This window comes from Spea bombifrons, chromosome 4, assembly GCF_027358695.1.
Source record: "Spea bombifrons isolate aSpeBom1 chromosome 4, aSpeBom1.2.pri, whole genome shotgun sequence".
Classification (NCBI taxonomy): domain Eukaryota; kingdom Metazoa; phylum Chordata; class Amphibia; order Anura; family Pelobatidae; genus Spea; species Spea bombifrons.
This window is the reverse complement of record NC_071090.1, coordinates 106,697,967-106,724,505: the sequence shown is the minus strand read 5'-3', so window position 1 is coordinate 106,724,505 and position 26,539 is coordinate 106,697,967. Positions and strand designations below refer to the sequence as shown.

Here is a 26,539-nt window from a genome sequence, read left to right as displayed (position 1 = left end):
CTTTATACGGTCCCTTGCAAATATATTCATTAAAATACCAAAAATAATCGAAAACTGATCAAAACTTGATTTTTCCAACCCAAAAAATTGGGATCGGGTCCCTTTAAACATAAAATAATTATATAAAAAATAATGACTAAAAATAAAGAGGTAGCCGATAAAGTATTTTAGCCCAATAAAGAAATGAAAAGTGACTGTAATATATCATAAAGGGTCGGTTAACTGTTTTTTTTAATCTTTTTTTGTGTGCGTTTTGGTCTTTCGTGGCTTATCGTGGCTTCGTTGTTGTTTATCCAGTGGGATATGCGTGCCTGTGTGTGTTTTGTGGCTCTGACACGCGGCAGGTGGTGCTTTACTGGAAATGGTAGGACAGCAGTCTGTAGGGGTCACGGAGGCCGTGGCCTCGTTACTCAGTAAGAGAAATTAATGAAGTGGAAAAGCTGACTCAGGACTATGGCACGGTACTCTGCGGAGACAAACATCTGTTTATTAGCGTGTGCAGGGGGGGCGTATGTGTGACGGAGGACGGAGAAATACCGATATAATACACGGGACCAAAATATGGCAAAATTCCACATCGTACGCCTGAAGTCACAAAGGGGGAGTCACACGTTTCTGCTATTTTTTATATTGTAATTTATATTTCCCAAAATCGTGCCTTTTCGTCAGAAAAAAAATCACAACTATCTGTTAATGTAGGTTTCTCTCCATTCTGACTTCACTATATAATATAAAGGGCCAACACCGGTGAGCTTCTTCTCCATGAAGAAGAACTAAGCTGGCCCCTGTATGATGCATAGATAAAAACATTAACTATACTTTTTTGAAGTTCGTGTTTGTTTCTTCCTCTAAAAAATGTGTATAGAAACAGCAAAAAAAGGGTTTATTTGACTTTGTGAAGATAAATATATTACGTATGTTTGCATTCGTGGACTAAAAAAACAATGCCCTAGAAAATGGGCAGAAACAGGAGAAAATATTGTGTCCATGACCTACGAGTGTCCATCAACATATAAATGATATGACCATCCGTGATGCCACGGGACATGAGCCCGTCAGCGCTCCTTGGGAGTTATCAAGAATGCAGGCAAAAGGGCGTTTCTTATGAAATCCCTCCCCTGGCCACACCCCTAACACACCCCCTTAATATATATATATTAAATGTATGCATTAAGAATCCTCACTGGGATTATCCCTAATGCATCGTGAAGATACCATAAATTGTACCTCTTCTTCAAGCTCGCAGTTTAGGGATCTCCATAATGTTTCTTGGCAATATGATGCAATGCATAGACGATTATTTCAACACATACATCATTATCCTCTTTTTATTGTGCGTACAAACTGATTAAATACATAGGAGTGTATTATTTTAACTAATTCTTTTTTATTCCCTCTATTTCCAACCCTCACAGATGTCTCCATACACGTCCTTGTGATGCTGGATCCTTGCTGATATCTAACCCGCCCTCGGCAGCATGCCCTTCTCTCCCGCACCTTCTTCCCCCAACTCCTCTATCACCCCCACATCCTCTTCAGGATCCCCCTGCCAACTGGATGAGTCCTACAAGCATATCTTCCTGCCAACGTGCTACAGCTTCACCTTCCTGCTCAGCCTAGCTCTGAACTCAATTGTCCTCACTCGCTGCATACGTCGACCATGGAACCCTTCTTTGGTCTACATGTTTAACCTTGCCCTGAGCGATCTGATGTATGGTCTGTCTCTGCCATTCCTTATCGCCAGTTATATCTCCCGTGACCGCTGGATCTTTGGAGACCCCATGTGTCGCCTGGTTCGCTTCCTCTTCTACTTCAACCTCTACTGCAGTATCTTCTTCCTCACATGCATCTCCTTCCACCGATATCAAGGTATCTGCCACCCAATGCGCTCCATGAGGCAAGAGACTCTACGTTGGGTGAGGGCCACGTGCCTACTTGTTTGGGCTATCGTCTTCGCCATGACCTCACCCATTCTGCTGTTTGCCAGGACGGGACCATTAGATGGACTCGAGGATGGAGTGACATGTTGGGATGATGCCTTGGACTCGGACCTCCCTCGATATTTGCCCTATGGAATCTTCTTGCATATAGCTGGATTTTTTTTGCCCTTCACACTCATAGCCTGGTGCTACTCACGAGTGGTGCGCACACTGTGCAGGACCCTAAGGCCTGGTGCTGTTCCTGGGCCTGTTCCAGGTCTGGCACAGAGACGCAAGTCAATCCGTACCATCGTCACCATCACCCTTCTTTTTACTCTCTGTTTCCTGCCATTCCATGTGACCCGAACCATTTTTATGTCTCTGAGGGCTGGTGGAGCATCTCTGGGTGGATGTCGGGCACTTGGGGTGGTGGCCGTTTGCTACAAAGTCACTCGACCTCTGGCCAGCGCCAATGCTTGGCTTAATGCCCTTCTGTACTTTGTTACCAAAGAGCAATGGGGAAAAGGGCTGAAGATTAAGAAAGGTGGAGAGCAGCTGGGAAAACATGTGGTGAAGAGGAGGCCAATAAAGGCAGAGGAGGTCTGGGGGAACATCTACTCCTAATTTTACTAGGGAAGGGAGAGGAGAAGAGGCAGAAGTGTGACAATACTTTATCCACATGATACAAGAAAGACATGTAAGGCCTAGGGCAATTTTTTACCTCAGTGATCAACGTACAGATTGTGTATCGTCTTGGACTATATATATGGATGAACTGATATTCTTACATCCTGGAGATACAATTTGGGCATGTGATTACCATGACAACTATATCATGAACATAGAACCCTCATGTAGACTTTATACAAGGACTTGGCCATATACAAGTTATGAGGCACCAATAATCTTATGGCTTCGGGGACTCCAGAGGTACCTTCAGGCAGCAATGTCCTCTTCCTGCCTACTTACCCCAAACTAATCCTTCCCGTCGCCGAATCCCTTTCCCTTACAGCCACTGATGTAATTTAATGACATATTTATCATGCAACTTTTTTTTCTCGTATTACCCTCAACTGTCCGGTTTTCAGAAGGCTCTAAATAATAGAGCTTTGAAGATATACGTTGACTATGTAGGCACTATGTATGCATGTGTGTGGAGGTGAGACAATTAAATTTAAATATATATATATATATATGTCCCACACTGGTCACACACGCAGTTATGATGTCACTGTGGAACCCCAGGGTGGTAAACCACCTCATTCCACATTTGTGATGTAAGAGACAGACTTCTCCTCTGTCTGGTAGATACGTTGAGAACGCAGGCTCCCAAGTATCTGTATCCTCGGATGAAATACATGCCTATTACACATTTCAATCCTGAAATAAAAAAAATCATTAAAACCGACTCAATCGTATGACAATATGCAAGGACAATAACTAAGAGGGGAGGTCATGTGAAAATTCTCGATCTGGAGTGTACCCCAACCCCTAATCTGCTCAATCAAACAGCTGTTAGTTAATCCCATCTCGTAGCCCTGATTTCTGCATCATTGTCACATATGATGTCACTATTACAGGGGAGAGGGGGTTGGAAAAACAGCTCCAAACTACTGATCCTGAAAAATTCCATATCATGGTAAAAAAAAAACATTGCTGCATCTTTAACAGATAGCAAAGGTAAAGAAGAAAGTATGTGGAGTTTCATTAATCCACAGTCAGCTTTTGCAACTGAGCGACTTCAGGGGAGGGCAGGCACCAGTCAGCCCACGGGGCAAGCCCAAGCCCAATATATAGCCATTGTGTCCTTGCTCTTTTATCTTAGTCAAATCTACTAAACAAAATGCCTTGTGGTAAACAACAGAATGGTTCAGTCTCTATCACCCAGTCTGACTCTCTGACCAATGAGTGTCTATGGAGGAATGGACTTCATTAGCACTGCCATAAAGCATCGGCTCAGTGTGGTGTTTGAGCAGGAAAGGTCATTTAAATATCACATGAATGATAACAATGGCCGCCTCCAGGTCTGCAGATAAAGGGAGTTTAAATGAGATAAAAACTCCCTTTTTTTGTGATTTTTGTCACTGTATATAGCGCTGGGGTTATATTACTGTATACAGCGCTGGGTTTTTTTTTACTGTATAGAGCGCTGGGGGTTATTACTGTATACAGGGCTGGGGGTTATTACTGTGTACAGTACTGGAGGGTTATTACTGTATACAGTGCTGGGGTAATTACTGTATACAGCGTTGGGGGTTTTAAACTGTATACATCACTGGGGGTTATTAATGTATACAGTGCTGGGGGTTATTACTGTATTCAGCGCTGGGGGTTGTTACTGTATACAACACTGGGGATTATTAATGTAAACAGCTATGGGGGTTGTTACTATTTACAGTGCTGGGGTTTATTACTGTTTTCAGCACAGGGGGTTGTTATTGTATACAACACGGGGGGTTATTACTGTATACAGCACTGGTGGTTATTACTGTATACAGGGCTAGGGGTTATTACTGTATACAGCACTGGTGGTTATTACTGTATACAGGGCTAGGGGTTATTACTGTATACAGCACTGGTGGTTATTACTGTATACAGGGCTAGGGGTTATTACTGTATACAGTGCTGGGGAGTTATGCTCAAGGTGAATGTGATTTCCCCTTTAACACACAAGAGTGGTGCAGTACCCTTTCTCACCACAGTGTGTCACTGTTCTGAACTGGTTGCAGTGTCGTTGGCTCAAAGGCCTTTTTCTACTTACTGTTATTCACTAACATCTCACTTTGGTAGCAAAGCCCCAAAGCAGTAGCATGTGTATGATACCCAATGGGGGGATTCTAAAGCTCCCCAAATTACTTTTATTTTAGAGGGTTGGTGATTCATCCAGTTTTTATATAGATTTTTAATGAGCGACGTTCTGATTTGTAAGGACCTGCCCTGACTATAATCCATGCAAACGCCCTGCGTTATACAGAAAGCAGGTAATGGAAACACTGAACAAAAAGCGGTTGGGCCATTCAATAGCTGAACAAGATGCTGTTAACCATGGAAACTCCAACATGAGCTTCCTACAGAGACTCACCAGAAGATGTCATCTCCACGATGGCAACAACAATGTTTTATTATTATTAATATTATTATTTTATACTCTTTGTTAAATCCCACCATAACCACACGTGAAACAATGGATATAGCCATATTAGCCCTAGAGAGACCTTAGCTGAAGTTCATAACTTTTATTGGGCCAACATAGAAAAAAAGGTAGTTACATAATCTGGGACCTCAGAGGTCTCTTCTCATTCCTTTGAGGTCCTGAAAGCATACATCTTTTTTTATGTTGGTCCAATAAAAGGTATCAAATTCAACTAAAGATTCTATAACCAGATAGATTAGTCTCCTAGGTTTCTTTGGTTTCTGGTTGGGAACTGATTGGGTCTAGGTACCAGGTGGCAAAATTTAGGCGAAAATGAGCGGGGTGTGTGAAGACCCCGCTACCGTGACCAGGAGGATTCTGGTCCTGACCCCTAGAACCGGAGAAGCGGTGCTTCACCCGGACATCTCCAGGTTTGACCCGGAGAGTTCCCAGGTATGGTCATCGGGCTACAAAGGAGACCAGGAAAGACTAAGGGATCTCAAAATGTAGAGAGAAAAGAGATAGAGGGGAGATGATGGAAACATTTGAATGCATAAAGCATGGTTTCTACTCATAAGTTCACTTGAAACTATGATAATAAATGGAACCCAATAACCCTACAGCAGGGTTATAGAGACAATCAGACGTTCACCAAGAGATACAAGCATCAGAGGCTGAGTGACTTTGGACCACAGCTTCTAGACTTAAAAGGGTTCTTCTAGAGTTTACTTTGTCTAGCTTGATTTGGACTACGACTTCCACCATCTTTGGTCAACCTACGACATGAGTCCCGCATCAAGAGGGACAAATGTGAGAACGTGTGACGGCCACCACGGAATCCTTTCTAACTTTACACCGTATCATGGGTCAAAAGCCCCCCCAGTGTCTAATTCTGCACCTGCGTTAAAGGACGTGGGCCACATGTCCTGGGATTGGTTTTCCTTTGAAGCTATTTATATTTCACTTCCTCGATGGGTGTCGCGTGTCCGTCCTGAATCTCAGCTGGAACCAGAATTAAAGCGCTTCCTCATTCTACAGCTTCTGACGCGAGGAGCAGAAGTGTTTTTTTTCCAGAACCGGTTTATTTCGGGGATTCCGGAGAGACAGACGCTTGGACGGACTTAAATATTTAAAGACTTTGCAAAGTAGCGAGAAACCTGACTCCAAAAAATATTATTATAATTATAAGAGGATTGGCAGACGCCACGGAATGAGAGACGGAGATAAATCGCTTCCATTTTACACTCCAATTATATGAATTAGCTAAGTAATTATGAAAAGCACCAGGTGTCCTCGGAGGTCTTGAGGGTCAAAAACAGGCCAATGATTTCTGGGTGCCCCTACTTGACCATAGATCAGTTAATCCATTTTAGTCATTTTGATTGATCTACCTGTGCTCAAGCAGGGATATCTGGAATATCTCCTCAATGTTATCAATCCCTGGAGTTAAACATATTGCAACAGGTAGTGTATTTCAAGGAACTCCCGGCATTTTATTATTATTATTATTATCATTATTATTATTATTATTATTATCATTATTATTATTATTATTATTATCATCATTATTATTATTATTATAATTAGATGAAAGAAAAGTTTTTAAAAATATTACGCTGTTTTCGTCTTTCAAAATTGATCTTGTTTTTGCCCCATAATATCATGTTTTCAGGCAGCTGCATATTAGCCATTTGTTGTCGCTCTGCTATCTGAGCCCCCAATCTACTAGACAACCCCCCCGACTCCTTATCATACCGCCTGTGGGAAACAATAGAATGGCTTAGTATAACTCACCCAGTTGGACTCTCTGACTAAGGCAAGTCTATGGAGGAGGGGACTTCATTAGCATTGCCAGAAAGCATCAGCTTAGTGTGGTGTCTGAGCAGGGAAAGTCACACACAAAAAAATCACATAAAGGGTGTTTATTAGAGCAAAATGAGATAAAACCACCTACATTACACTGGGGTTATGCTCAAGGAGAATTATTTTTGCTTTCCTCTACGAAGGCACAATGTAAATAAATACAAGGTGCTGCATTTAATGCATTTTTTAGTCAAAACTCTAGATTATGAATGAAAACTGTCAGGCATTAAGGAGACATTCATTCCCACTCGCTGTAGAAAACAGCTTAAACTTAGCAAAAGAGTGACCTCGGTTAATAAACCTGAAATAAATTTTAGAACGTGCAGTTCCACATGTGGCCACTGCAGGGCGCCGGCGGCTCTCTGGCTGTCTTCTCTCTGTGCTTTGTTATATTAGTGAGACAGTTTGTCCCTTTTAGCTGCGATGCGTTACGACCGGTCTGCAGTGAACCCCGTCGTTTCACTATTTACTAAATGTATTAATATTATTCATTCTGGAGATTCCATAGCTCTGTAACAACAACCAGAAATTAGAAATTAATAATAATAATAATAGTAATAATAATAATATTACACATGAGGGCCAGGTGTGGGCAGAAATATCCTTTGCGAATGACATTTGACTAAATGCCACAATGACTTTGTACAGACAGTTCGCCTTCCCCAAATGAACACATTCTGGTACAAATAGAGAAGAAGGCTCTGTTCTTGTGAGCTCACACTCCATGAACTGTCTACAGTTTGTCGCACTAATGATGTAGACACCATTAACATATCGATGACCTACCCCAAACCTTCTCTCCTCACCCTATCATTTCAGTTATTACAGGCGCTGTATTCGGACAAGTTTTATTGGGAGCTTAGATGGCAACATCAAGGCTGAAGTTAGAGAAACTTCTCAATAGACGTCCTGGTCTTCTCCCACACTTATAACGCAACAACCCCTGATGGCCCTGGCTGGTGAGACCAGTGGTGGTCCTCCTCGGCCCGTTGCGGACCTTTGACCCGAGGCTCAAACGGATTAAGGAACCAAACTCCTGTGGCTGGGGCAGAGAGTTATTGAGGGACTTCTCTATTGTTTCTTTTATTGTTTTTATTGTTATAACGCTGTTGGTGGTTTCGATATTTACACTTTATTTGCCAAAGGACACTTTTCTCCCAGCTCCAGGTGACATGTTGGTGAACCCCGGCAACACCAGCACCAATTGTATCCATCCGGGGTGTCTGAGCCTCTGATGTGTAACACTCTCCACAAACTATAGTGAAGGAAGAAATAAAGCTATTGTCCCACTTGGTCTTCCCTTTTCAATGACTTTCTACTTTCTTGAATTCCCTACTGGAGCTCAAATTACTGAAAGGGTTAATGAGGGTTCTGATAGAAACGTGTCTACGCCGGGCAGGCGAGCGTAAGAACTGGACCGCGGAGAGATGGGAGAAGGTGGCTGGTCTGACGAGTCACGCTTTCTTTTACATCACGTGGATGGCTTTATTTATTTTTTGTTGAGCGACTCTGGCGCTAACAGTGTCTCTCTGATTTAATTATACATTATACAGGGCCTGCCCAAGCTGGAGAAGCTCATCGAGGCTTTGTCGGAATTTAGAGAAGGGTTTTTTGGGCTTCCACATCAATAGGCTACTTTGAATGGGCTTTGACCAGGCTGCTGCCCCTTGGGGCTGGGGGGGGGGATCTGACAAAGGGGGCAACTGGAGAAAATGGTGGAACGTGACTATGCCGCCTGCCAAATGTGTGCCCAGTTGTACAGAGCTGAGGAATATGTTGGCGCTATAGATGAATAAGTATGACATAAGACCAGCCCGCTTTACTGAACTTGCCCCTCCGGGCTAAACGCTGCCAGCCCCCCCTTGCCGTTATTTAAAAGTTTCTACCTTGTGAGGTTTAAGGGTCAGGAACGTCCCGGGCAATGGGAGAAGTAAGAGGGAGGAAAGGGTCGGGGTAAAGGTCACATTTTGTTCCTGCAGAAGCAGCCGGGTTAAAGTATTATGTATTAACCGTCCCCGGCAGTATCTCTCATCCTCTAAGTCATCGAATAAAACATCTGTTACCAACCTCATTCCTTCCTTGCCGTTCTCCCTCCAGTGTGACATTTCTCCACCCTTCCCTCCTCACCCTTCCCGTCTCATCTTTTTTTTCCTTTCCTCTCCTTATCCATCTTGTCTGGTCTCCCTCCTTTCCCTGCCCTGTCCATGGCCTACTCTCATTTTATGTTCATCGCCCCCCCCCCCAAAGTTCCTCTCTATTATTCCTGACCCTTCTTCTCTTCATTCATCCAACTCATTCACACTCTTCTCTCTCACATCATATTTGTCTATGCTCTCTGCACTTCTCATTCCTGTCCCCTCTCGTTGCCTTCCTCATTATTGCCTCCTCTCGTTGTCATTCTCCTTCCTCATTCCTGCCTCATCTCCCTGCCCTTCAACCTCCTCCTCCTGCTCTTCTCCTTCATCTTTCCCTGTCCCTTCTTTCTCCCAATTCCTACCTCCTTTCCCTGTCCATTCGCCCTACTCATTCCTGCCTCCTCTCCCTGTCCCTTTCTCCCTCCCCATTCTGACTGCTCTCCCTGCCCATTTCCCTCCCCATTCTGACTCCTCTTCAGTCCTTCGTGGCCCTTTCCTCTGCCTTTTTACTATGGTAGTAGATACATGGAACAGACTTCCAGTGGAAGTAGCACAGACAAACATAGTAACAATTAAAGAAATCACACAGATTGTTACGAATACATTTCTTTGCAACCTTTCATATTGATTATGACTTAAATTTTTAAAATACTTCTTTTTTTTTTATGAGATTTTTTTTTTCTTTCACCTGTCTCTTTAAGGCAAATAAAACCCCACACTCTCGGCTCTTAATATCCACGTACGTGATATACCGGAGTTTCTGCCCCCAAACCTTTTAAGCAAAACCATCCGTAACACAAAAAAAAAATAAAAACAGGAAAAAATAAAAAATAAAAAATCCCCAAAAATACAAAAAAAGTTTTAAAAAAATTTAAAATACCGCAATAAATATCTTTTAGCGTTTACATTTAAACTGGGGGTTCCTTCTTATAGCAATCAGGGAATCGTAGATTGTTTCCAAAGCATTTCTTCTTAAGTATGGGAGGGTAATGGAGATTTTTTTCTTCTTATGGGTGAAACATGCGCAGATGCGAGAGTCAGTGTTTATTAATACGTGTGCATATATGCGCATGGTGAGTGTATAGACTCTGTACGTGCATAGGGTGGGTGCCGGTGGGGGGGTTGGGGTGGACTATGGGGGGGGGTTGGACCCCTCCCTCCTTCCTCCTGTTGCTTTTCTTTGCTGCTGGGTAAATTCATTTTGTGATCGGCCGCAGCAGATTCAACACAGGCGCAGAGAGTGGGAGGGTGGACTCCGTAGCCCTATATACACGTATATAACCCGCATACCGAAAAATATGCATGATGAAAAACAGGAGAGGGCGGTCTTCTGTCTCTTTCAGTGCGTGTCTGCCCCGAGACAAAGCCAGGCATTTACAGATCCTCCGGCACACGTATAGCCGGGCTCGCAATTTAGTTCTTTTCATGGCTTAAAAAAAATATATATTTGAAAAGCCGAATCTATATTTTCTCGGCCCATCGTTCTCTTTTAACCTTGAAGCTTTTTCCGAGTGTTCTGCCGTTCTTCTTGTATATTTGCCGGAGGATTAGTAGATTGTAAGCTCATGGGGTCACAAATAAATAAATAAACCTGTTTGTTTTATGGTTCCCCACGTTATAGAGGCCGCGTTAAGTGATGCACAAGGCATGGAGGGCAACGTTAAAATTAGGGTGGCCGCACCGTCCATGTTTTCCCGGGACACATATAATTTTTACATGTTGCTGACCAGCCCAGATAAAATGCTGCCCGGCAGTATGTGGGATGTATAGACTTATGGAAGGGAACCCCATTGTTATGCATCGTCCATACTGCAGGGCAGCATTTTATCCGGGCTGGTCAGCAATATGTAAAAAATATATATCTCCTGGAAAACACGGGAGATGTGGTCATCATAAATGATAATGCTGGTGAGGAAAGGTATGTTATTGCGCATGGATATATAGTTGGATGTCCCGGACTTTGGTTGGGGTAGCCAAAAAAAGGACGTAAGCCCTGCTGTCGGGACTGTTCCAACCAAATTCAGATAGCTGGCAACTATGGTTAGTTATGGTGTTCTGCAAGTCTCCCGTATCTCTACATAGGGGACAGGGAGCAACTATTAATGTTGTGTGGGGCAACAGATCAGAGGATTGCCCCAGGGGCCCCGTTATCAGATACAATAACCAGGGGCAGATCCAGAGATAATTTTCAGCAGGATCTTGTTGGGTTAATGCCCTGGTTCACAGGGCCATACATTCCATGGGGCAAGAGGGTCAGCTGCCCCAGGCAATGCAAGGTTAGGGGCGTGCTTGAGGTGCCCAGGGGCAAAGCTTCCATTTCAAGTGGGGAACACAAGCCTAAACAGTGCAAGGGCCCCAAGGGTTCTACCTTTGCTCCATCTTTAGGCACAGATCTTCTTAATTATTATTTATTGTTTTATATAGCGCCATCAAATTCCGTAGCGCTGTACAATGGGTGCTTAATGCTCTCCTCTTCCGGCCTCTGACCAAGACGGACCTGCAGAGAGTGGGAAGCAGACACGTGCCGACAGGTCACCCTTACACTGCTGGGCGCTGGAGCACCATGGAGAGCCTTCCTCGATATTCCTTGCCGAGGGCCTGAAAATAGGGTGACATGATACCTTGTCGTTTGGATAACTGGCCCTGGTAGCTACACCCTACTCACGAGTTTTCACATGCTAGGATACAAAGGTTCTCAAGCCATTCCATGTCTGGGGACCTCATCCCTCCTCAATGTCCCTCTCTAAGAAAGACGGCTGTCTAGAATTGACCAAGCCTAGAAGATGGAAGACCTCCAATGTCCAACCCAACAACAACTCTAGTAGTAGTTGGCTTTAGTTGGGTGGTTTTAGTGAATCTTAGTGAACAGACCGAGCTCACCAATCTCTCTTTTTTAGTACTTTGGCCACTTTCGGTTTTTTGAAACCCCAAAGGAACAATCGGGGGCCAATTTCTAACAAAAACGATAGATTTTAAGGTGCTGTTCCACTTGCTTTGCAATTCCTTTCTATCTTAATACAGCATTAGGAATATTTTTCGAATACAGAATTCCCACACCTGCTGTAGACATCGTGTTAACGTTCCGGCCGGCAGCACTCAATTATCGTGTGATTTAAAAGGCGGTTGCCATGGAAACTGTGTTGTTTTACGTTAATAAACATTTATATGAAAGTTAGGGTCCTAAGTAGATCCGTCTGTAGAAAACTTAAATTCATGGCTTTCCTACTCCTGACGGCCAATAAGAGAGCAGAGAAGAATTCACATGAGTACGAGTGAACCTTCTACACTCCAATGTAAATATATGTATATATATATTTATTATATTATTTTATATGAGATTTATCATATTATTATATAATATACTGTATATATATATTAGGGAAAAGTACATAAAAACCAACCACATATCATAACTGGGTTACAAAAAGCAAAGAGGAGGTAGAAAGGATGGAAAACTCCACCAACATTCTGGAGAAATGGTTGTTAGGAACATAGAAGGTCACTTTAGAGGCAGCTTAAGCCCCGCCTTTTAGCGTGACATTGGCGTGTACTTCCAAAGCCTGCCACTAGGGGTGAATGCATTGGTAGCATACGAATGCTTGGCCGCCCTTTTGATATAGTGTCCATCTCCAAAAAATGGTGGCCGTTCACCATCGGACCAACTCTTCCAGGTTTGCAACTTGACTCGTTTGGCTGCCTATACTGTAACATATAAGAGGCGTAGACCCCCCCAAAAAACAAGGGACAAACGGACAATGTAAAAGAGAAAAGAACTCATAGACGCAATTGGGTTGAAAAAAGATGCAATCTATCAAGTTCATCCTCACCAAGATGTCCCAAGTTATATTGATTCAGATAAAGTAACAAAAAATGACACGCAAGCTCCTGAAAATTCTCTGGATCAACCACTCTATATATGAAAATTTGTACTGATGAATGACATTTTTTGTCCTCTTCCACAGTAGATCAGCTCCGGTTAGACTGCGGATTCCACAGCTTTACAGCCCCCACTGTGAGGAATGCGTTCAAGATAGAACCGCAACTCTTTTGACCATAAAAGGTGGCCTCTTGGTGGCCTCTGCCCAGTTCGTTGTGTTTACCCAATCATTAAGCGGCACCGAGGGGTCCAAGTGGGTGTGGCTAACTATTAGCTCCACCCAACTGCATCATTGCATTGCAGCAGAGCTTTTCTGCTACTTTTTTATTATTATTTAATATTATGATTTATAGCACTTGGATGACGGATCGCAGTTTGTAAATATAATACATAATGAAATTATCATTGCTAGACCCTCCCCTCCGTCCTCTGACGGGTGTGCCGGAGATCCCCGGGGGGGTCCTAGGCAGGTGCCTAATCTTCTTATGTGGCTGCTTATGCTATGGAGCCTTGAGCCCTGTCTACGCCGCAGGGGGCCCTCTTCGCGCCCCCCCCCCCGTCACACAGTAACTCCCGACGAAATCTCATTCCCGTTATAAATAATTATAACCTTCAGCAAAGTCACACGACGATGCATGTACAGCTGGTGCTACGTGCTTCCACGCCAAGCCTCTCTCCGGGGAAACCCATTAAAATATTTGGTAATAAAGATCAGCCAACTGGTATTGGGCAAGGCCGAAATCTTATTACTGTACATATCACAATATTCTATAGAAACAGCAGGAGAGGGGTTAAATACGTTATTCTTCTAAATGCTTTCGTTAAATGGCTATTTACACCAAAGGGGAGCAGGGGAGGCGACACCACCCCACACATCCGTAATACGTAAATGACATCGTATCCCGCAGGTGACATCACAAGTTGCCAAGAGAGCAGGGAAAAGGGTTTCTGAGGTCAACCCGAGACTTCACTTTCCTCCCACTTGAGACCAGGAAGAAGTGGTGGCCCGGGGCAAATATACCCCCCTTAAACCGCCATAGTTACACTAGTGGCCCAGGCCTCTCTTTTATGAGCCAAGGTGGCGCTTCTGACTGAGCTGCTGTGTTGTTATGAGGAGATCCTGAAGGCCTCAACTGGACTGAAGTTCAGGGCCAGCGGCCTACAACGCCCTCTCTTTCCCTGACTACGTACGGGCCTGTGGACCCATAATCCACGTTCCTCTCCTTCAGACTCTTTCGTTTTTTGTTTTATTTTCTATTTGCGCTTCTCCTTTTTTCCCACTTTTTTTTTTTTGGTCCCACACCGTCTCCTGTCCTCCTACGCTTCAAATTCGACTTCCATTCTGTCCGCGCTCTTTTTATTTTCTTCCCCGTCTCTCTCACCTCTTTTAAATGTTTTTTTTTTTTCTCCCGATCCTTATCCCCCAGCGCTCCCTCCCTTCCCTTTTTCCCTCTCGCTCTCCCTTGGCACGAAGTCAAAACACGAGTCAGATTAGTGAACTTCGGGCCTGAAATGTTCCCTAACTTTCCATATTTTTATCTCGCCCCCCGTTTCACCCAGACACCCCAGACTTGGCATTGCGACTCGCCCACCCTTGTTCTACGCCCCCAAATTTTTGGGGATTTTTCGGCAACTTTAAACGTATTTGATTTAAGTGTAGAAAGTTGTGCCGGGGGACAGGAGAGAGTTTTCTGCTGAGAGAGGGAGAGAGAGAGAGAAAGGAGAGGGATTTCGCCTTGGATGCAACTTCACTTCAGAGGGCAAAGGGTTTGGGGGTAGACGCCCTAGGACCCCCTCCAGAGGGTGAAAATCCCTAATTTTTAGGGTGCATAGCATTGTAAAGGAGGAGGCGTGGGTACCTCAAAGATGTCTCACAGAGAGAGGATGCGCACGGGGAGGGAGGGGGGGAAAGAAAGAGAAGCAGAGGGGTGCCATTCTTCAAAACTAATTATACACCTGGTGGGTGTACAGAGGTAAGTGGGCACAGGAGGGGAAAGAGGCTGGTGAAGAAAGGAGACGTGGGTGACAGAAGAATGGACGACGGGGGGGAGCAGGGAAGAGAAGCCTCTGAAGGAGGGAGGAGGGAAAGATTTGGGGTTCGTTTTTTTTTCCCTTTGTTCTGTCTTCTCCAAATTTTTTTTTGCCCCTGTCTCTTGTTGCTTTTCTATGGCTTTTTCTAAGCGATTTGCGAGCGATCCGGTGGATGGGGTCAGCCGTCTCACCACCTATTTCTTATCGATATATATATATATTTAAAAGAACGTAAATTCTGGATCTGTCGGCCCCCCCCGGCCCGATTTTTTTTTTTGCCCTCTGCGCCACATGTACACATTTCTATAGAGCAACGCCCAACTCTCTATTACACACACCGAAGCTGGCAGTACCCGTCCTGCTACAGCAGGATACGATCCACCAGCCCCGTTTTCTTAACAGCTCATTTACCCGAAACGTTCGAGCGACAGACAGAGACAAAAGGGGCCAAGACGGGTCTATTCACAAGAGCTTACAATCTAAAAAAAAACGCCACCGAGGCGTCGGCCTTTGGCAGCTATTGCGAAATGATTTACCTTCCTTAATAGTAATACTAGTAAAAGGATAATGAGACTGCAAGGGATATCGTCTGTCGTATGTGCCAACTGTCTCGAGGTCTGATCTGCCCCTAGCACACGTACACTCGCTGTGCCAGCCTCTCCCTATAGAAGTCAGTGTCCTCCCCCCTATAGAAAGCACACGCGGGCAGCCGCGACCTCTCTCTATATAATAAACGATATATTCTATATGCAAACATATCTCTTTAGGAATGCCGGCAGTGCCCCTGTCTCTTTATGGCAGCACCCGTCTCTTTGTAGCAGCACACAGATATTGGCAGTGTCCATGTGGCTTCGTCTGCCAGTTCTGTTTGTGCTGCTTCAGGGCGTCGGGGGAAAAGTCAACGGCGGAAACGTGCGAAGAAAAATAACAAGACGTCTTGTTTGTTTTATTCTGAAATTTTAATTATTTTTTTTTACATAAAAAAAAAAGCAAGCACTTTGGATGTGTGATTTCTTAGAGGTTTGTCACAATTATCTTTGTCCTCCTACGAGTATCCGGAGGTATGGTCGGGATGAATTTTGTATAATAAATGCTTCATGGGCAAAGAGGGAGGAGAGCTGGGGGTGGGGGGGGACGACTTCTATATACATAGCATCAGGGGGTCACACGGCTTTAACGAGACAGTAGCGGGAGGTCGCTGGAATTCATGATGAAACTGGAATCCAGGTTTAGACTGTCTGAAATGGAGAAAAAAAAGTAACCGTGATGAGTGACACTAAAAAGGAAGAGCGAAGATAGTAGGAAAGAGGAAGAAGGGAGGAAGAGAAGGGCTAAGGGTGGGCACAAGAGGGAGAACGGGAAACTAAACCCTAAACGGTAGAGAAGAAAGAAGGCTATTTAGGAATTTTGAAACTTTGTCAACTTTGGACTTTACTCTGCAGCACGAACGGCTAGTTTGTCCTGCAGGAAGGTCGGAGCTGGCCATGCATAATGTATAATGCATAATGTATAGGTCAACCAGTGATTTAACTACGCAGGGCCTTCCAAGCCCCTCTTGCGGGAGGCACTCTCTGGGCTTGGCCCAGAGATCTGAAGCATACGCCGGCTTTAGTGAATAAACCCCGAAGGCAGAGAGAAAGTGAGGCGATAGGAGGGACGAGAAGACAACATGAGAAAACGGAAGGGTTAATGAAAGGGAATTGTGGGAACACTAGAAAAAAAAAAGAAAATAAGATGGGAAGAAGTAAGAGACAGAGGTCGGGGGGATAAAGTTGCCGAGAGGCGATGAGCACAAAGGAATAAGGTAACATAGACGGGCGAGCCAGAGGGTGGAGATGGACCCAGAGGGGAGAAAGAAGGCAATCCGGTGAGCAGAGCCGACGCGTTACGCACCCTGGTCAAAGTTGAGTTTTTTCACAGTGCTGCGGTCTCCCAAACCCTCGATGTCCACCAGGTCACTGTTGGCATCCGAGTCATTGAGGGCGCTGAGAGTTACATCTGCTGGAGCGAGATAAAACAGATTAAGGGGAGAAGGTGGTAACAAATGCTCCCCCCACCCCGCTCCCCACCCACACTCCCTATCCCCGTTCCCCCCCCACACGCTCCCTATCCCCGCTCCCCCCCACACACTCCCTATCCCCGCTCCCCTCATACTTCTCTCACCAGATGACTTGCGCTTCTTCATGGCACCCTGCGATCCCTCGGGAAGAGTCGTCCCGCTCGAGGTCTGCGGTGCGGAGACTGCGGTCACGGAGGGCGCCGAAGACGACGTCACCGGCACCACCTTCTTTATCACCTTCCGCGGGGATTCACCGGACAGCGGGACTCCGCTGTCATCGTAGATCTTACGCTTCACGGCAAACTTGAGCTGAGCGCTGTTGGGCGAGAGCGGACGTATGATGGAGGGGGGGCGACTGTATATGAAGGGACCAAAGGGGTAGGCTATCTAGGATCTGCCCCAGCGTGGGGCGATAAGGCAAGAAGAAAAAGAGTACAGGAAAGAAAAATGACAAACAAGACGAGGGAGGAATAATAGGGGGTCCTGCACTCCATCCCTCAAGCATCCTTCCCTCCCTAGAACTAGAACCGTCTCCTTCTCCTCTCCACCTTTCGCTCACTCCGTGTTTATTCCTTCCTTACACTGTCCTCTCCTTGATAACTGAGCTGATTTGATTTATGTCCTCCCCGAAGCGTCTGACAGCCGCATGTAACATCTGAATCTCTGTGTCTGTCCAGCGAGCCCTGGGGAGACACAATAGGAAACTGGGAGTGAGGAGGAGAGGGGGGAAAGAAAACATGGAGAGGATGAAAGAAATTAAGGAGAAGGGTCCCCAATTAACACGGTAGGGGGGAAAAAAAGGAGATCAGGGCTAAACTTTACAGGTGAAACACACTACGACGTATAGATACGGCAGAAGGGAGAAACGGGTGCAAAATGACACAACAAATCTTTATTTAGCCCTAAAGCGGCCAATAACTGTCGGGAAACCTCTCCCATTAAACTCAATGGGAACACTTTCTCCGCCCGCACACGTGGGGGTCACAGAACCCCTTAAAAACTTTTGGCTGGCGGTGAGTATACGTGCAGGACATCCGTTCAGCCAAGCGCACCACCTGCCGCGCAGATGGCCAGGGGGGCACGGAAGGCGACCAAATGCATCGGGGGGGTTTCTGATGAATCCCCCGTGCATTTAGGGGGACGTTAATGTAAAGGCGATATGCATTAAGGTGCTTATGATGTCAGGATGAAGCAGGATGTAGGGATTACCCCGAGCCTCTCGGCAGAGATATACATCTTTATTTATAATATGCATATAATAGCCGCGTGGTCCCTTTAAATTGTCATGGCGTCCCTTTTGCAAGTACAGTAATCATCCATATGGATTTGCCCCCTTTCCCCAAACCCCTGCTAGGTGCCGCGCAGGGGATGTATTTGGGCCAAAGCGATATATTCACCGCCAGCCATGCCAAACGCCGCGGGAGATCTTTCCTGCCACTCATTGGCTGCTTCGAGCGTTCTTTCTTACTCGGGCCATGGGGGGAAAGTAAAACGCAACGGGGATATTTAGAGAAGACATTCGCAGAGCTTTTTTTTCGTCTATGCTCAGAGGGATTACCCTGCTGGGGAGGAATCAGTCACTGGATGAAGCTGCATGGTCAGTTCTCCTAACTTTGTGAAAGCAGCGCCGGCAGCTGAGAAGATCTCCCCGACCTGCAAAGAGAAGAGCGGTTCGCTTAGTAAACTCTATATCCAGCAGGATGTTACACGAAATTAACAAATGGATACTTTAGTGATTACGCCTCGTCTTTAATGAATCCGATCCAGTACCATATCAGCCAAGAGAACCGGGTTTCGGCACAGGACACGGCAGGCACCCTGTTAAATGCCGAGTCTACATGTTGAACCCCCAATCAGGGGGTTTTTACCCCAATCTCTGCGTCACACGGTCCGGAGACGGCTCCTTCCTATTCTACTCTGATTTACTGATATCTAAGCGTACCGACTGGTGCTTTTCCCCACCCTGCTGAGATCCCTGCTTGAATACAGGTGACTTCATTCAGATATAAACTGTTATTTTTCCATATAATAAACGGACGGAGAGCTGCCTTCATTATCCTATAAAGACAATCTGGTAAGCCAGCACACTACAACACCCACTACACTTGGCCAGCCTCTGGTTGACGTGAGTCTAGACTGCCACGGTATGTGTTGTAATATTCGATCGCGCACACACAGGTCGCCTGAGGCTTCTGGCCAAGAGTCTTGAGATTTGCAGTGCAACGGGAAAACCAAGTTTGGTTTATTTCAGGGATTTTCCTTAAACAAACATAACGTTAAATGTAAATGCTGGGCCCAGCGGACATTCACCGTGTTGTGACCCCACAATTAACCTTGCAGTGTAAACATATGGCTATAGGAGGCTAATGACTTCCTTTTATATGCGCTGACATGGGGACTACAACTCCCGGCATGCTCTGCGGCAAAACAGCGCCACATAATTCCAGCCCGCCAATCAGGAGTCGAGACTGTAACCCGGTTACCTTGGTGGATGCTGACGTCATGGCGCCAGGCTAGGAGGGGGGTTGATGTCTATGGTAGAACGAGTCGGGACCTCCGCCGCCGACGGGATTTGCCGCTCCCGGTGAACCTCCCCGTGTGTACAGAGAGACCCGTTCTGTACGGTGTCCTATTTGTTGGCGGAACCAAGGCTCCTTGTTTTCATTGGTCCGCATGAAGATGATACCCGCCTAACCGTATTTCCTTTCGCTGCTGCACAGAAGGCGCTGGCTTCCTATTGGTTGAAGCGCGGATCATTAGGCCCACCTCTCCTGCGCGCCTATTGGTGAACCAGCGACATTACTGTAATCCTATTGGACAGTGCAAAAGTCTAGTCGATTTGGGGGTTTTATTTTGTCTTTTTTTAATATTTCACATTAATGCATATTTTTTACACAACAGAAACTGGGCAATTTGAATATTTTGCTTTCTATTCAGCCATATTTTTCTGCATACTTACTAACCACACCCACATATACTATAGGGCCCCTTATTGTATACATATAGATGATTTTTTTTATATAGATGAATAAAAAATAAACAATACGGGGGAGGGGTTTAATAAAACTGCACGCAACTAGCGTGTAGCTCCTAACTGTCCCCATTTACCAGGTCAGTCCTGACAATCGGAATTCCTATTACTCGTTTACATAGCACCATCGTAATTCTGGCACCATGTGATGTCAGCGGAGAGAAGACTTCTAGAACATCGCATGACATCACAGGGACACCCATGTGCTGATGTTGCCCCATAGCGTGGCATCTTCCCCGTGGCACGCCGAGGTATCTCGGGTGGGTTTTCCAGCCCTGCCTTTCCATGAGTCCCCCGAGGAGGGTGTTCCGACCCCAACACAGGGGGCTTATACCCAGCAGTGCGTATCCAAACAGCTGCCTGTAGTACCAGTAAACAAGACATCAGCCCAGATCACCGGGCAAATTCGGGACTGTTGGCAGTTATGAGAAAAGATCTATAAGCCTGGCTCTTTGGGAAAACATTGCAAAGAAACAAAATAGATTGGGCAATATAAAACAATAAATAATAATAACATATAACACGCGTGTGCTTTAACAGAAACATACAATCTGCCGGCAGATCGTCCCTCCTGCTGTAAAGACAGACCTTAATCAGTCGCCGGTCTCGACGTAGATTCAGGAGCCGTATGCCTGTCCCATGCATGTTTAATAACCTCTCACTGTATTACCCTCTACCACTTCTGCTGGGAGACTGTTCCACTTATCTACAACTGTCAGTAAAAGAAAATGTCTCTGATAAACATATTTTGTATTATTTTTTTATAATTTATACCTTCATTACATCATTAACAAATAGTTCCCGCGCTCAGCATGGTCCTTGCTCTAGTACATGCAGCATGTGTGCCCCCTGGTGTCTAGTCGGGGTATGACATCATCTTGCTTGTCCCTGCGCATTGCATGGCAAACGGTGAGAAGTCTTTATCTTACGGCAGTGCGCTGTTCAGTTAATAAATACCACTAACTAATTCCAACCCCCTCCCCGGCCAGCTCTAGAATGTATAATGCTCTAGACTGCTAGAAGATAAGTGGAACAGCCTCCCAGCAGAAGCGGTAGAGGGTAATACAGTGAGGGTTTCATAGGCTCCTGAATCTAAGATGACGACTGATTAAAGGTCTGAGCATCTGGTGAAACGGGCAACTAGACGGGAGATCTTTGCTCAGATTCACCCCCCAGCACAGCAGTCTTCTCATCAAATATCAGGATATGGTATATCCCGGCACGTACATATTATTATTGTATATAATATAATCAATGTTAATAATAACTGTATATTATGCCGGCGGACCCCGTAGCGCTGGGATGTGCTACTCCATGTCCAGGGCTGGCCACAGAACCCCGGAGCTCCTGCCCCTAGGCGGCCCATACTAACGAAAAGCCGGGCGAAACCCCGGAGGCACCTACTTGCCCCGGGAACCTGTTAGCGGGCAACCAGCCTTTAGCTCAGATACATTCCCAGCATGGCAATGGTTTTTGGCCCCTGTACGCCGGGGGCCGTAAGCTGGATACCCTTATAACCAATCCATCTTTAGAACTACAAAACCGCCCGGCCTGGGGTGGGGGAGACTCCTGGCAGACGCTCCGCAGGACAGAGATGGTCAGGGCTCCAAAGACGTATGGCATACGGGGCAGGGCCATCGCTGTGACCGCCGGGGTCTTACCCAACCAACAAGTATCCCCCACGGCTTGAGAATATGGGGTGCAGAGCTGAGGTGGATGCGGGGGGCAGCCGAATCCCCAAATTGGGAAAGAAGTCGTACCTCGTCTGTATCTCCCTGTCCTCGTCTTACTCCACAATCCACGGTGCGACACCTCGCTGCGGCGAGACTCTCCAGGCAGAGACAGCGAGTGTCTTCTGCACACATGGCCAATTAAAACTCCCTTAACGGGGGGGATCGGGACCCCCTTATCGACAACGGGCGGTCCCTAAACCCATTGAAAAACATGCATTTTGAGCCCGTACATGTACGGGCTTTGCCATTAAGGGGTTAAAGCCCGGATTTGCCCTTATAATTGCCGCTAGAGGCCCCAAAGCAAATTAATATATATTAGAGGGGAGAGGGGACAACCATGCCGAGCGCCATTAGAGTTGATATCGTCTCTGACTGAATCCCGCAAAAAAGAACGAGGAGAACGCGATGATCACATCCGGGAAATACTTGACTGCCTTAGAAACCCCCAATAAATCCTATCGAAGGCCTTTCCAGCATCGAGTTCCCCCGTAGGGTCCCAGCGTCGCTTCACCCGGAGAGGCTCCCGGGTATGATTATTAAAGGCCTAAGCCCCCCACCACCACCACCACCACTTATTTTCTGTTCAGAACCCCCATGAACATGTTTGGAAAGAAAAAAGTGTAGAATTGCTCAGTCTTAATCACTGATCAAAAGTCGAAACAGGACTTCATCAGCATTAGGGAAAGCCATCCGAAACAACGTGACCAACTACAAGGGTGGCCTCCGGGTAGCTACCTGGCCAAGGACACACAGAGGTCACACACCATAAATCATTTTTATTTAAATCACGTCATAAATACGATAACATCCCAGCACAAGGTCAAACGGAACGGAACCGGTCAATACTGGTATAGACTAACGGGGGGGGGGGCTGGACATGGGAGCCGTGAATGGACTAGCAGCAGTTAAAGATGGTCCTGGGGTATCCTTCAAATCGGGGGGGGGGATCTAGTTGGGGGTTATGTACAAAGAAGATCTGGTGGAAAGATGGTGCGGTTGCCGCAGCAACCAATGGAATGGTCTGTCTTTACACATAACCCCCATACACTGTCTAGTTACTGTCCAAAGTGGGCTAAAGAGGAGTCTAGTTCTAGGAGATCAGAGTCATCGGTGGTTGGACACCTCAGAAGATGGTGGACCAGGAACCGCTAGACTTCGTACTTTGGGTTGAAATCCATACGGAATCTCAGACGCTCTACATTCAGACGGAGTTCTCTGCTTCTGATCTCCGGAACACCCGGGGGTCCGTTTAATTCATTGGTCCAAGATTAGGTGGTCTCATCCAGGGTTGGTCTCTAGTTTGGACAATCACAGCTGGTCATGGGGGGGTGGGGGGGCCGCAGGTGCACTCTGTACTCTACCCAGAGAAGATGGGTTGTGGTCTCGTTGTAGGGAAGGGTTGTCTCTTTTACGGCCCCTTGCCTGTGCATGCTGGGCTTGCTGTAGAGAGGGGGGGGGTTCTGATGGTTCCTCAGGCAAGGGTCCAGCTCACGTTCCTCAACGCACCATGTACTCTTTCCTCTTGTTGAGCCGGACTTGGCAGAAGGAGAAGCCTCCGAGGACGACGTAGATGGCGGCGGCGATGAAGCAGTTATAGGACACCTGCTCGTATAACGCGTACATCTTGGAGGGAGGGTTGGAACTGGAAAGAGAAGGAGAGGCACGGTCAGCGAGGAAGCGCGACGGCACCGACAGACACCGACGCGGGTCAACCAATACTACAACAGAATTCAACTTATTCAATAATACAACTTCTCCAGGAGTGTCTCCAGGAGTGGGTTACACGGTGAACCTCGCGGTCACGCGTGATATTGTGGTCTGGCTCGGCCCCAAAAGGCTTTGTCATGACCGGAAAGGGACGGCCATCATCAAACGGGGGGGGGGGGTCTTTGGGTTATCACAAAAAGTGGCACTTACTCTTCGAAGAGGTCCGCTTCGGTGAACGGGACGTCTTCTATCAGGACGGCAGAGTGAACGTTGAAGAAAACTCCCAGCAGCACCTGATAGGATTGCACGGGGATTAAATGCTGCAAGTACAGTGCCGTATACATTACAGGACCTGACGGCAGATCGGCCCCCCGTCTATTCTTCACAGTTGTCCTGCTGTAAAGACTCAAACCTTAACCAGTCGGTCCCGTCTTCGATTCAGGAGCCGTAGGTCTATCCCATGGATGTTTAATCCCCTCACTGTATTACCCTCTACCACTTCTGCTGGGAGGCTGTTCCACTTATCTACGTATATTTACTGCCAGGGTCATATGTACAGAATGAATAACATGCTGGGGGGGGGGCTACAAAACAAAGCATCTTATTTACTAAACATGGGAAGGGGGCATTCCTGTCGAAAAGCAACCCCCTCGTATATTTCTGTATGTCTCAAAACACTCGGGGGGGGGTATGTACGCTTACGGGGCTAAAGCACAGGACGGCTACTGTTACGCGGCGGGGTGAGGTGGGCCAGCAGATTATCCAGCACTAGGGGGGCCGCTGTGTACATGCTCAGTGCGCCCGATACACAACGAGCCACGGCCCCAAGTGCGTCGCTTTACATTTATCAGCATTAAACTGTGGCTTGCATCTAATCTAATCTACCTGAATCACCAGCGTCTAATTGGCTGAAATAAAACAAAATAATGCGTCAGCCAATCAGAATTCTCCGATCACCAGGTTTTTTCAGACAAGGCCCCTGCCGGAAGTTGGACGGACACACAGACAGACAGACAGACAGACAGACTTCGCCACTTTCTAGAAGAGAATGGGGAGGGTATACGTAACGTACAGGAGGGAAGTTAACTTCAAAGGAGGAGAAATGTTAGAACGAGAGGCCAGAATCTAACGCTAGAGGCTCAGATGGAATGGAATTTTTACTTTACTGAGAGGGAGATAGATAAGTGGAGCAGCCTCCCAGCAGAAGTGGTAGAGGGTAATACAGTGAGGACTCGGCATATGGCTCCTGAAGACAAGACCAACGACTGATGGAGACGGGCAGACCAGATGGAGCCGAACGGGTCTGATCTGCCGGCGGATTCTGTTTGTACTACTCCTCCCAAAACAAAAACAGGAGATCGGTTGTGGACGGGGGCCGCTGTTTTGGGTATTCCTGTCCTACCCACCAGCGGAGAGCCTCCGACCAGCCCCATCCAGACGGGAGCCGCCGGGTCCCGGCTATCACCTTGTCAAAGGCATTCTGTGTTTACCTGTAAACAGGACAACCCCCCACCGACAGCGCGTGTACAGTCAACACACACGGGGCCCCGGCGGACACGCATCACATGACAGGCGGAAAAGGGGAAGCAGAGACCGCCGATGGGGGGGGTAAAGGGACGCTGCATTAACCATACGTGTACAGGGCAGGGGGCAATCAGTTGGGGGGGTAGATTTTTACACTGGGGCGAGAAGGCCGGGGCACAGAAGGTCCGTGCAGTAAAACGGGGTGAACGGGTCTGATCTCCTTATTACCGGACTAGGGGAGAAGGAGCAGTATATGGATCACAGGGGGGACGGCAGCCATAGGGGCAGGGCAGCTGAGGACTAAAGGGTTCTCCTGGGGTGATGAAGCTTAGGGGCATATAGTAGATCATACAGGGTGGGGGTACGGGGGGCACACAACACAGGAACCAGAAGAAGCTATATCGTGGGTCGTGCAGACAGATTCAATAAGTGTACAGATCCTATAAGGGCCAGGCAGATCCGATTTCATTATGTGCCACAGACCCTATAGGTGAGGTTATGCAGGGGGCACAGATCCTATGGGCGGTGGGGGCACAGATCCTATGGGCGGTGGGGGCACAGATCCTATGGGCGGTGGGGGCACAGATCCTATGGGCGGTGGGGGCACAGATCCTATGGGCGGTGGGGGCACAGATCCTATGGGCGGTGGGGGCACAGATCCTATGGGCGGTGGGGGCACAGATCCTATGGGCGGTGGGGGCACAGATCCTATGGGCGGTGGGGGCACAGATCCTATGGGCGGTGGGGGCACAGATCCTATGGGCGGTGGGGGCACAGATCCTATGGGCGGTGGGTCAGGTTATATAGGGGGCACAGATCCTATGGGTGGTGGGTCAGGTTATATAGGGGTCACAGATCCTATGGGTGGTGGGTCAGGTTATATAGGGGTCACAGATCCTATGGGCGGTGGGGGCACAGATCCTATGGGCGGTGAGTCAGGTTATATAGGGGGCACAGATCCTATGGGTGGTGGGTCAGGTTATATAGGGGGCACAGATCCTATGGGCGGTGAGTCCAATGGAGGGCACAGAAGTCTGTACAGGAGCTGCAGCGGATCCTATGGAATATTTAGCGTCATATACAGGATACGGGGTGTGCAGCAGACTATAGCGGGAGAAAGTATCACCTACCAGCATGATGACCCCCCACACGCTCAGCACGATCCCGCAGGCGGCCAGCTTGGGCCCGCAGCACAGCAGAGAAACCATGACCGACAGCGAGGAGAACACCGAGCAGCTTCCTCCAACCCAAACACCGACCGACTGTGTCACACGGCTCACTGTCAGCTGACACAGCCTGCCCCAGCGCCGCCGCTCATTGGCTAACCGGGACGGGAGGAAGTCATCACAACCAGGTAGGAAACCTAGACGAAGACACGAGCACAGCCGCCATCTTTGTTTTGGGCAGCTTGCCCTTCACTCTCTTTGGGTGGCTGATAGAAGCAGTTCGCTGATACCCCCAGAAAGTGAATCTACCTACAAATGAGTAGGGCAGTAAATTCACCCCATTTTACATACCTGGAAAGTG

The 26,539-nt window shown here is 47.0% G+C and overlaps 3 protein-coding genes across 7 annotated transcripts; 1 reads left to right on the top strand and 2 right to left on the bottom strand.

The window, feature by feature from the left end:
- On the bottom strand, positions 1-26,299 carry RNASEK (ribonuclease K). 2 transcript variants are annotated; one of them, XR_008354007.1, is made up of 4 exons: positions 26,143-26,299; positions 23,699-23,781; positions 23,204-23,423; positions 1-18 (listed from the first exon to the last, which is right to left on the bottom strand). XR_008354007.1 is itself a non-coding variant. In XM_053463302.1 (3 exons), the coding sequence occupies exons 1-3, from the start codon at positions 26,218-26,220 to the stop codon at positions 23,279-23,281; spliced, it is 306 nt and encodes a 101-aa protein (XP_053319277.1). In that variant the 5' UTR covers positions 26,221-26,299; the 3' UTR covers positions 23,160-23,278. The 2 variants fall into 2 exon arrangements, 1 of the variants encoding a protein (XP_053319277.1); XM_053463302.1 differs by lacking the exon at positions 1-18 and having other exon boundaries at positions 23,160-23,423.
- On the top strand, positions 1,438-2,634 carry LOC128491107 (P2Y purinoceptor 6-like). Its single transcript, XM_053463297.1, has one exon. It carries the CDS (start codon positions 1,479-1,481, stop codon positions 2,541-2,543), a length of 1,065 nt encoding a protein of 354 aa, XP_053319272.1. The 5' UTR covers positions 1,438-1,478; the 3' UTR covers positions 2,544-2,634.
- On the bottom strand, positions 16,096-19,761 carry C4H17orf49 (chromosome 4 C17orf49 homolog). Of its 4 annotated transcripts, none has more exons than XM_053463298.1 (6): positions 19,501-19,759; positions 18,576-18,670; positions 17,599-17,700; positions 17,122-17,333; positions 16,852-16,959; positions 16,096-16,196 (listed from the first exon to the last, which is right to left on the bottom strand). In XM_053463298.1, the coding sequence occupies exons 1-6, from the start codon at positions 19,519-19,521 to the stop codon at positions 16,132-16,134; spliced, it is 603 nt and encodes a 200-aa protein (XP_053319273.1). In that variant the 5' UTR covers positions 19,522-19,759; the 3' UTR covers positions 16,096-16,131. The 4 variants fall into 4 exon arrangements, with proteins under 4 accessions (XP_053319273.1, XP_053319274.1, XP_053319275.1 ...); XM_053463299.1 differs by having other exon boundaries at positions 16,852-16,956; positions 19,501-19,754; XM_053463300.1 differs by lacking the exon at positions 17,599-17,700 and having other exon boundaries at positions 19,501-19,761.
- Positions 26,300-26,539: the final 240 nt, after the last annotated feature.

Bases quoted from the DNA above. Each gene is read 5' to 3' on its own strand.
- LOC128491107 (XM_053463297.1), top strand. From the start codon at position 1,479: ATGCCCTTCTCTCCCGCACCTTCTTCCCCCAACTCCTCTATCACCCCC.
- C4H17orf49 (XM_053463298.1), bottom strand. From the start codon at position 19,521: ATGACGTCAGCATCCACCAAG. The intron at 17,334-17,598 runs GTAAGGAAGGAA...CTCGCCCAACAG, and splicing joins GTTATCAAGGAGAGGACAGT to CGCTCAGCTCAAGTTTGCCG. The intron at 16,960-17,121 runs GTGAGAGAAGTA...ATCTCGCTCCAG, and splicing joins GAAGAAGCGCAAGTCATCTG to CAGATGTAACTCTCAGCGCC.
- RNASEK (XM_053463302.1), bottom strand. From the start codon at position 26,220: ATGGTTTCTCTGCTGTGCTGCGGGCCCAAGCTGGCCGCCTGCGGGATC. The intron at 23,782-26,142 runs GTAGGTGATACT...CAATCCTATCAG, and splicing joins TGTGGGGGGTCATCATGCTG to GTGCTGCTGGGAGTTTTCTT. The intron at 23,424-23,698 runs GTAAGTGCCACT...TTCTCTTTCCAG, and splicing joins GAAGCGGACCTCTTCGAAGA to TTCCAACCCTCCCTCCAAGA.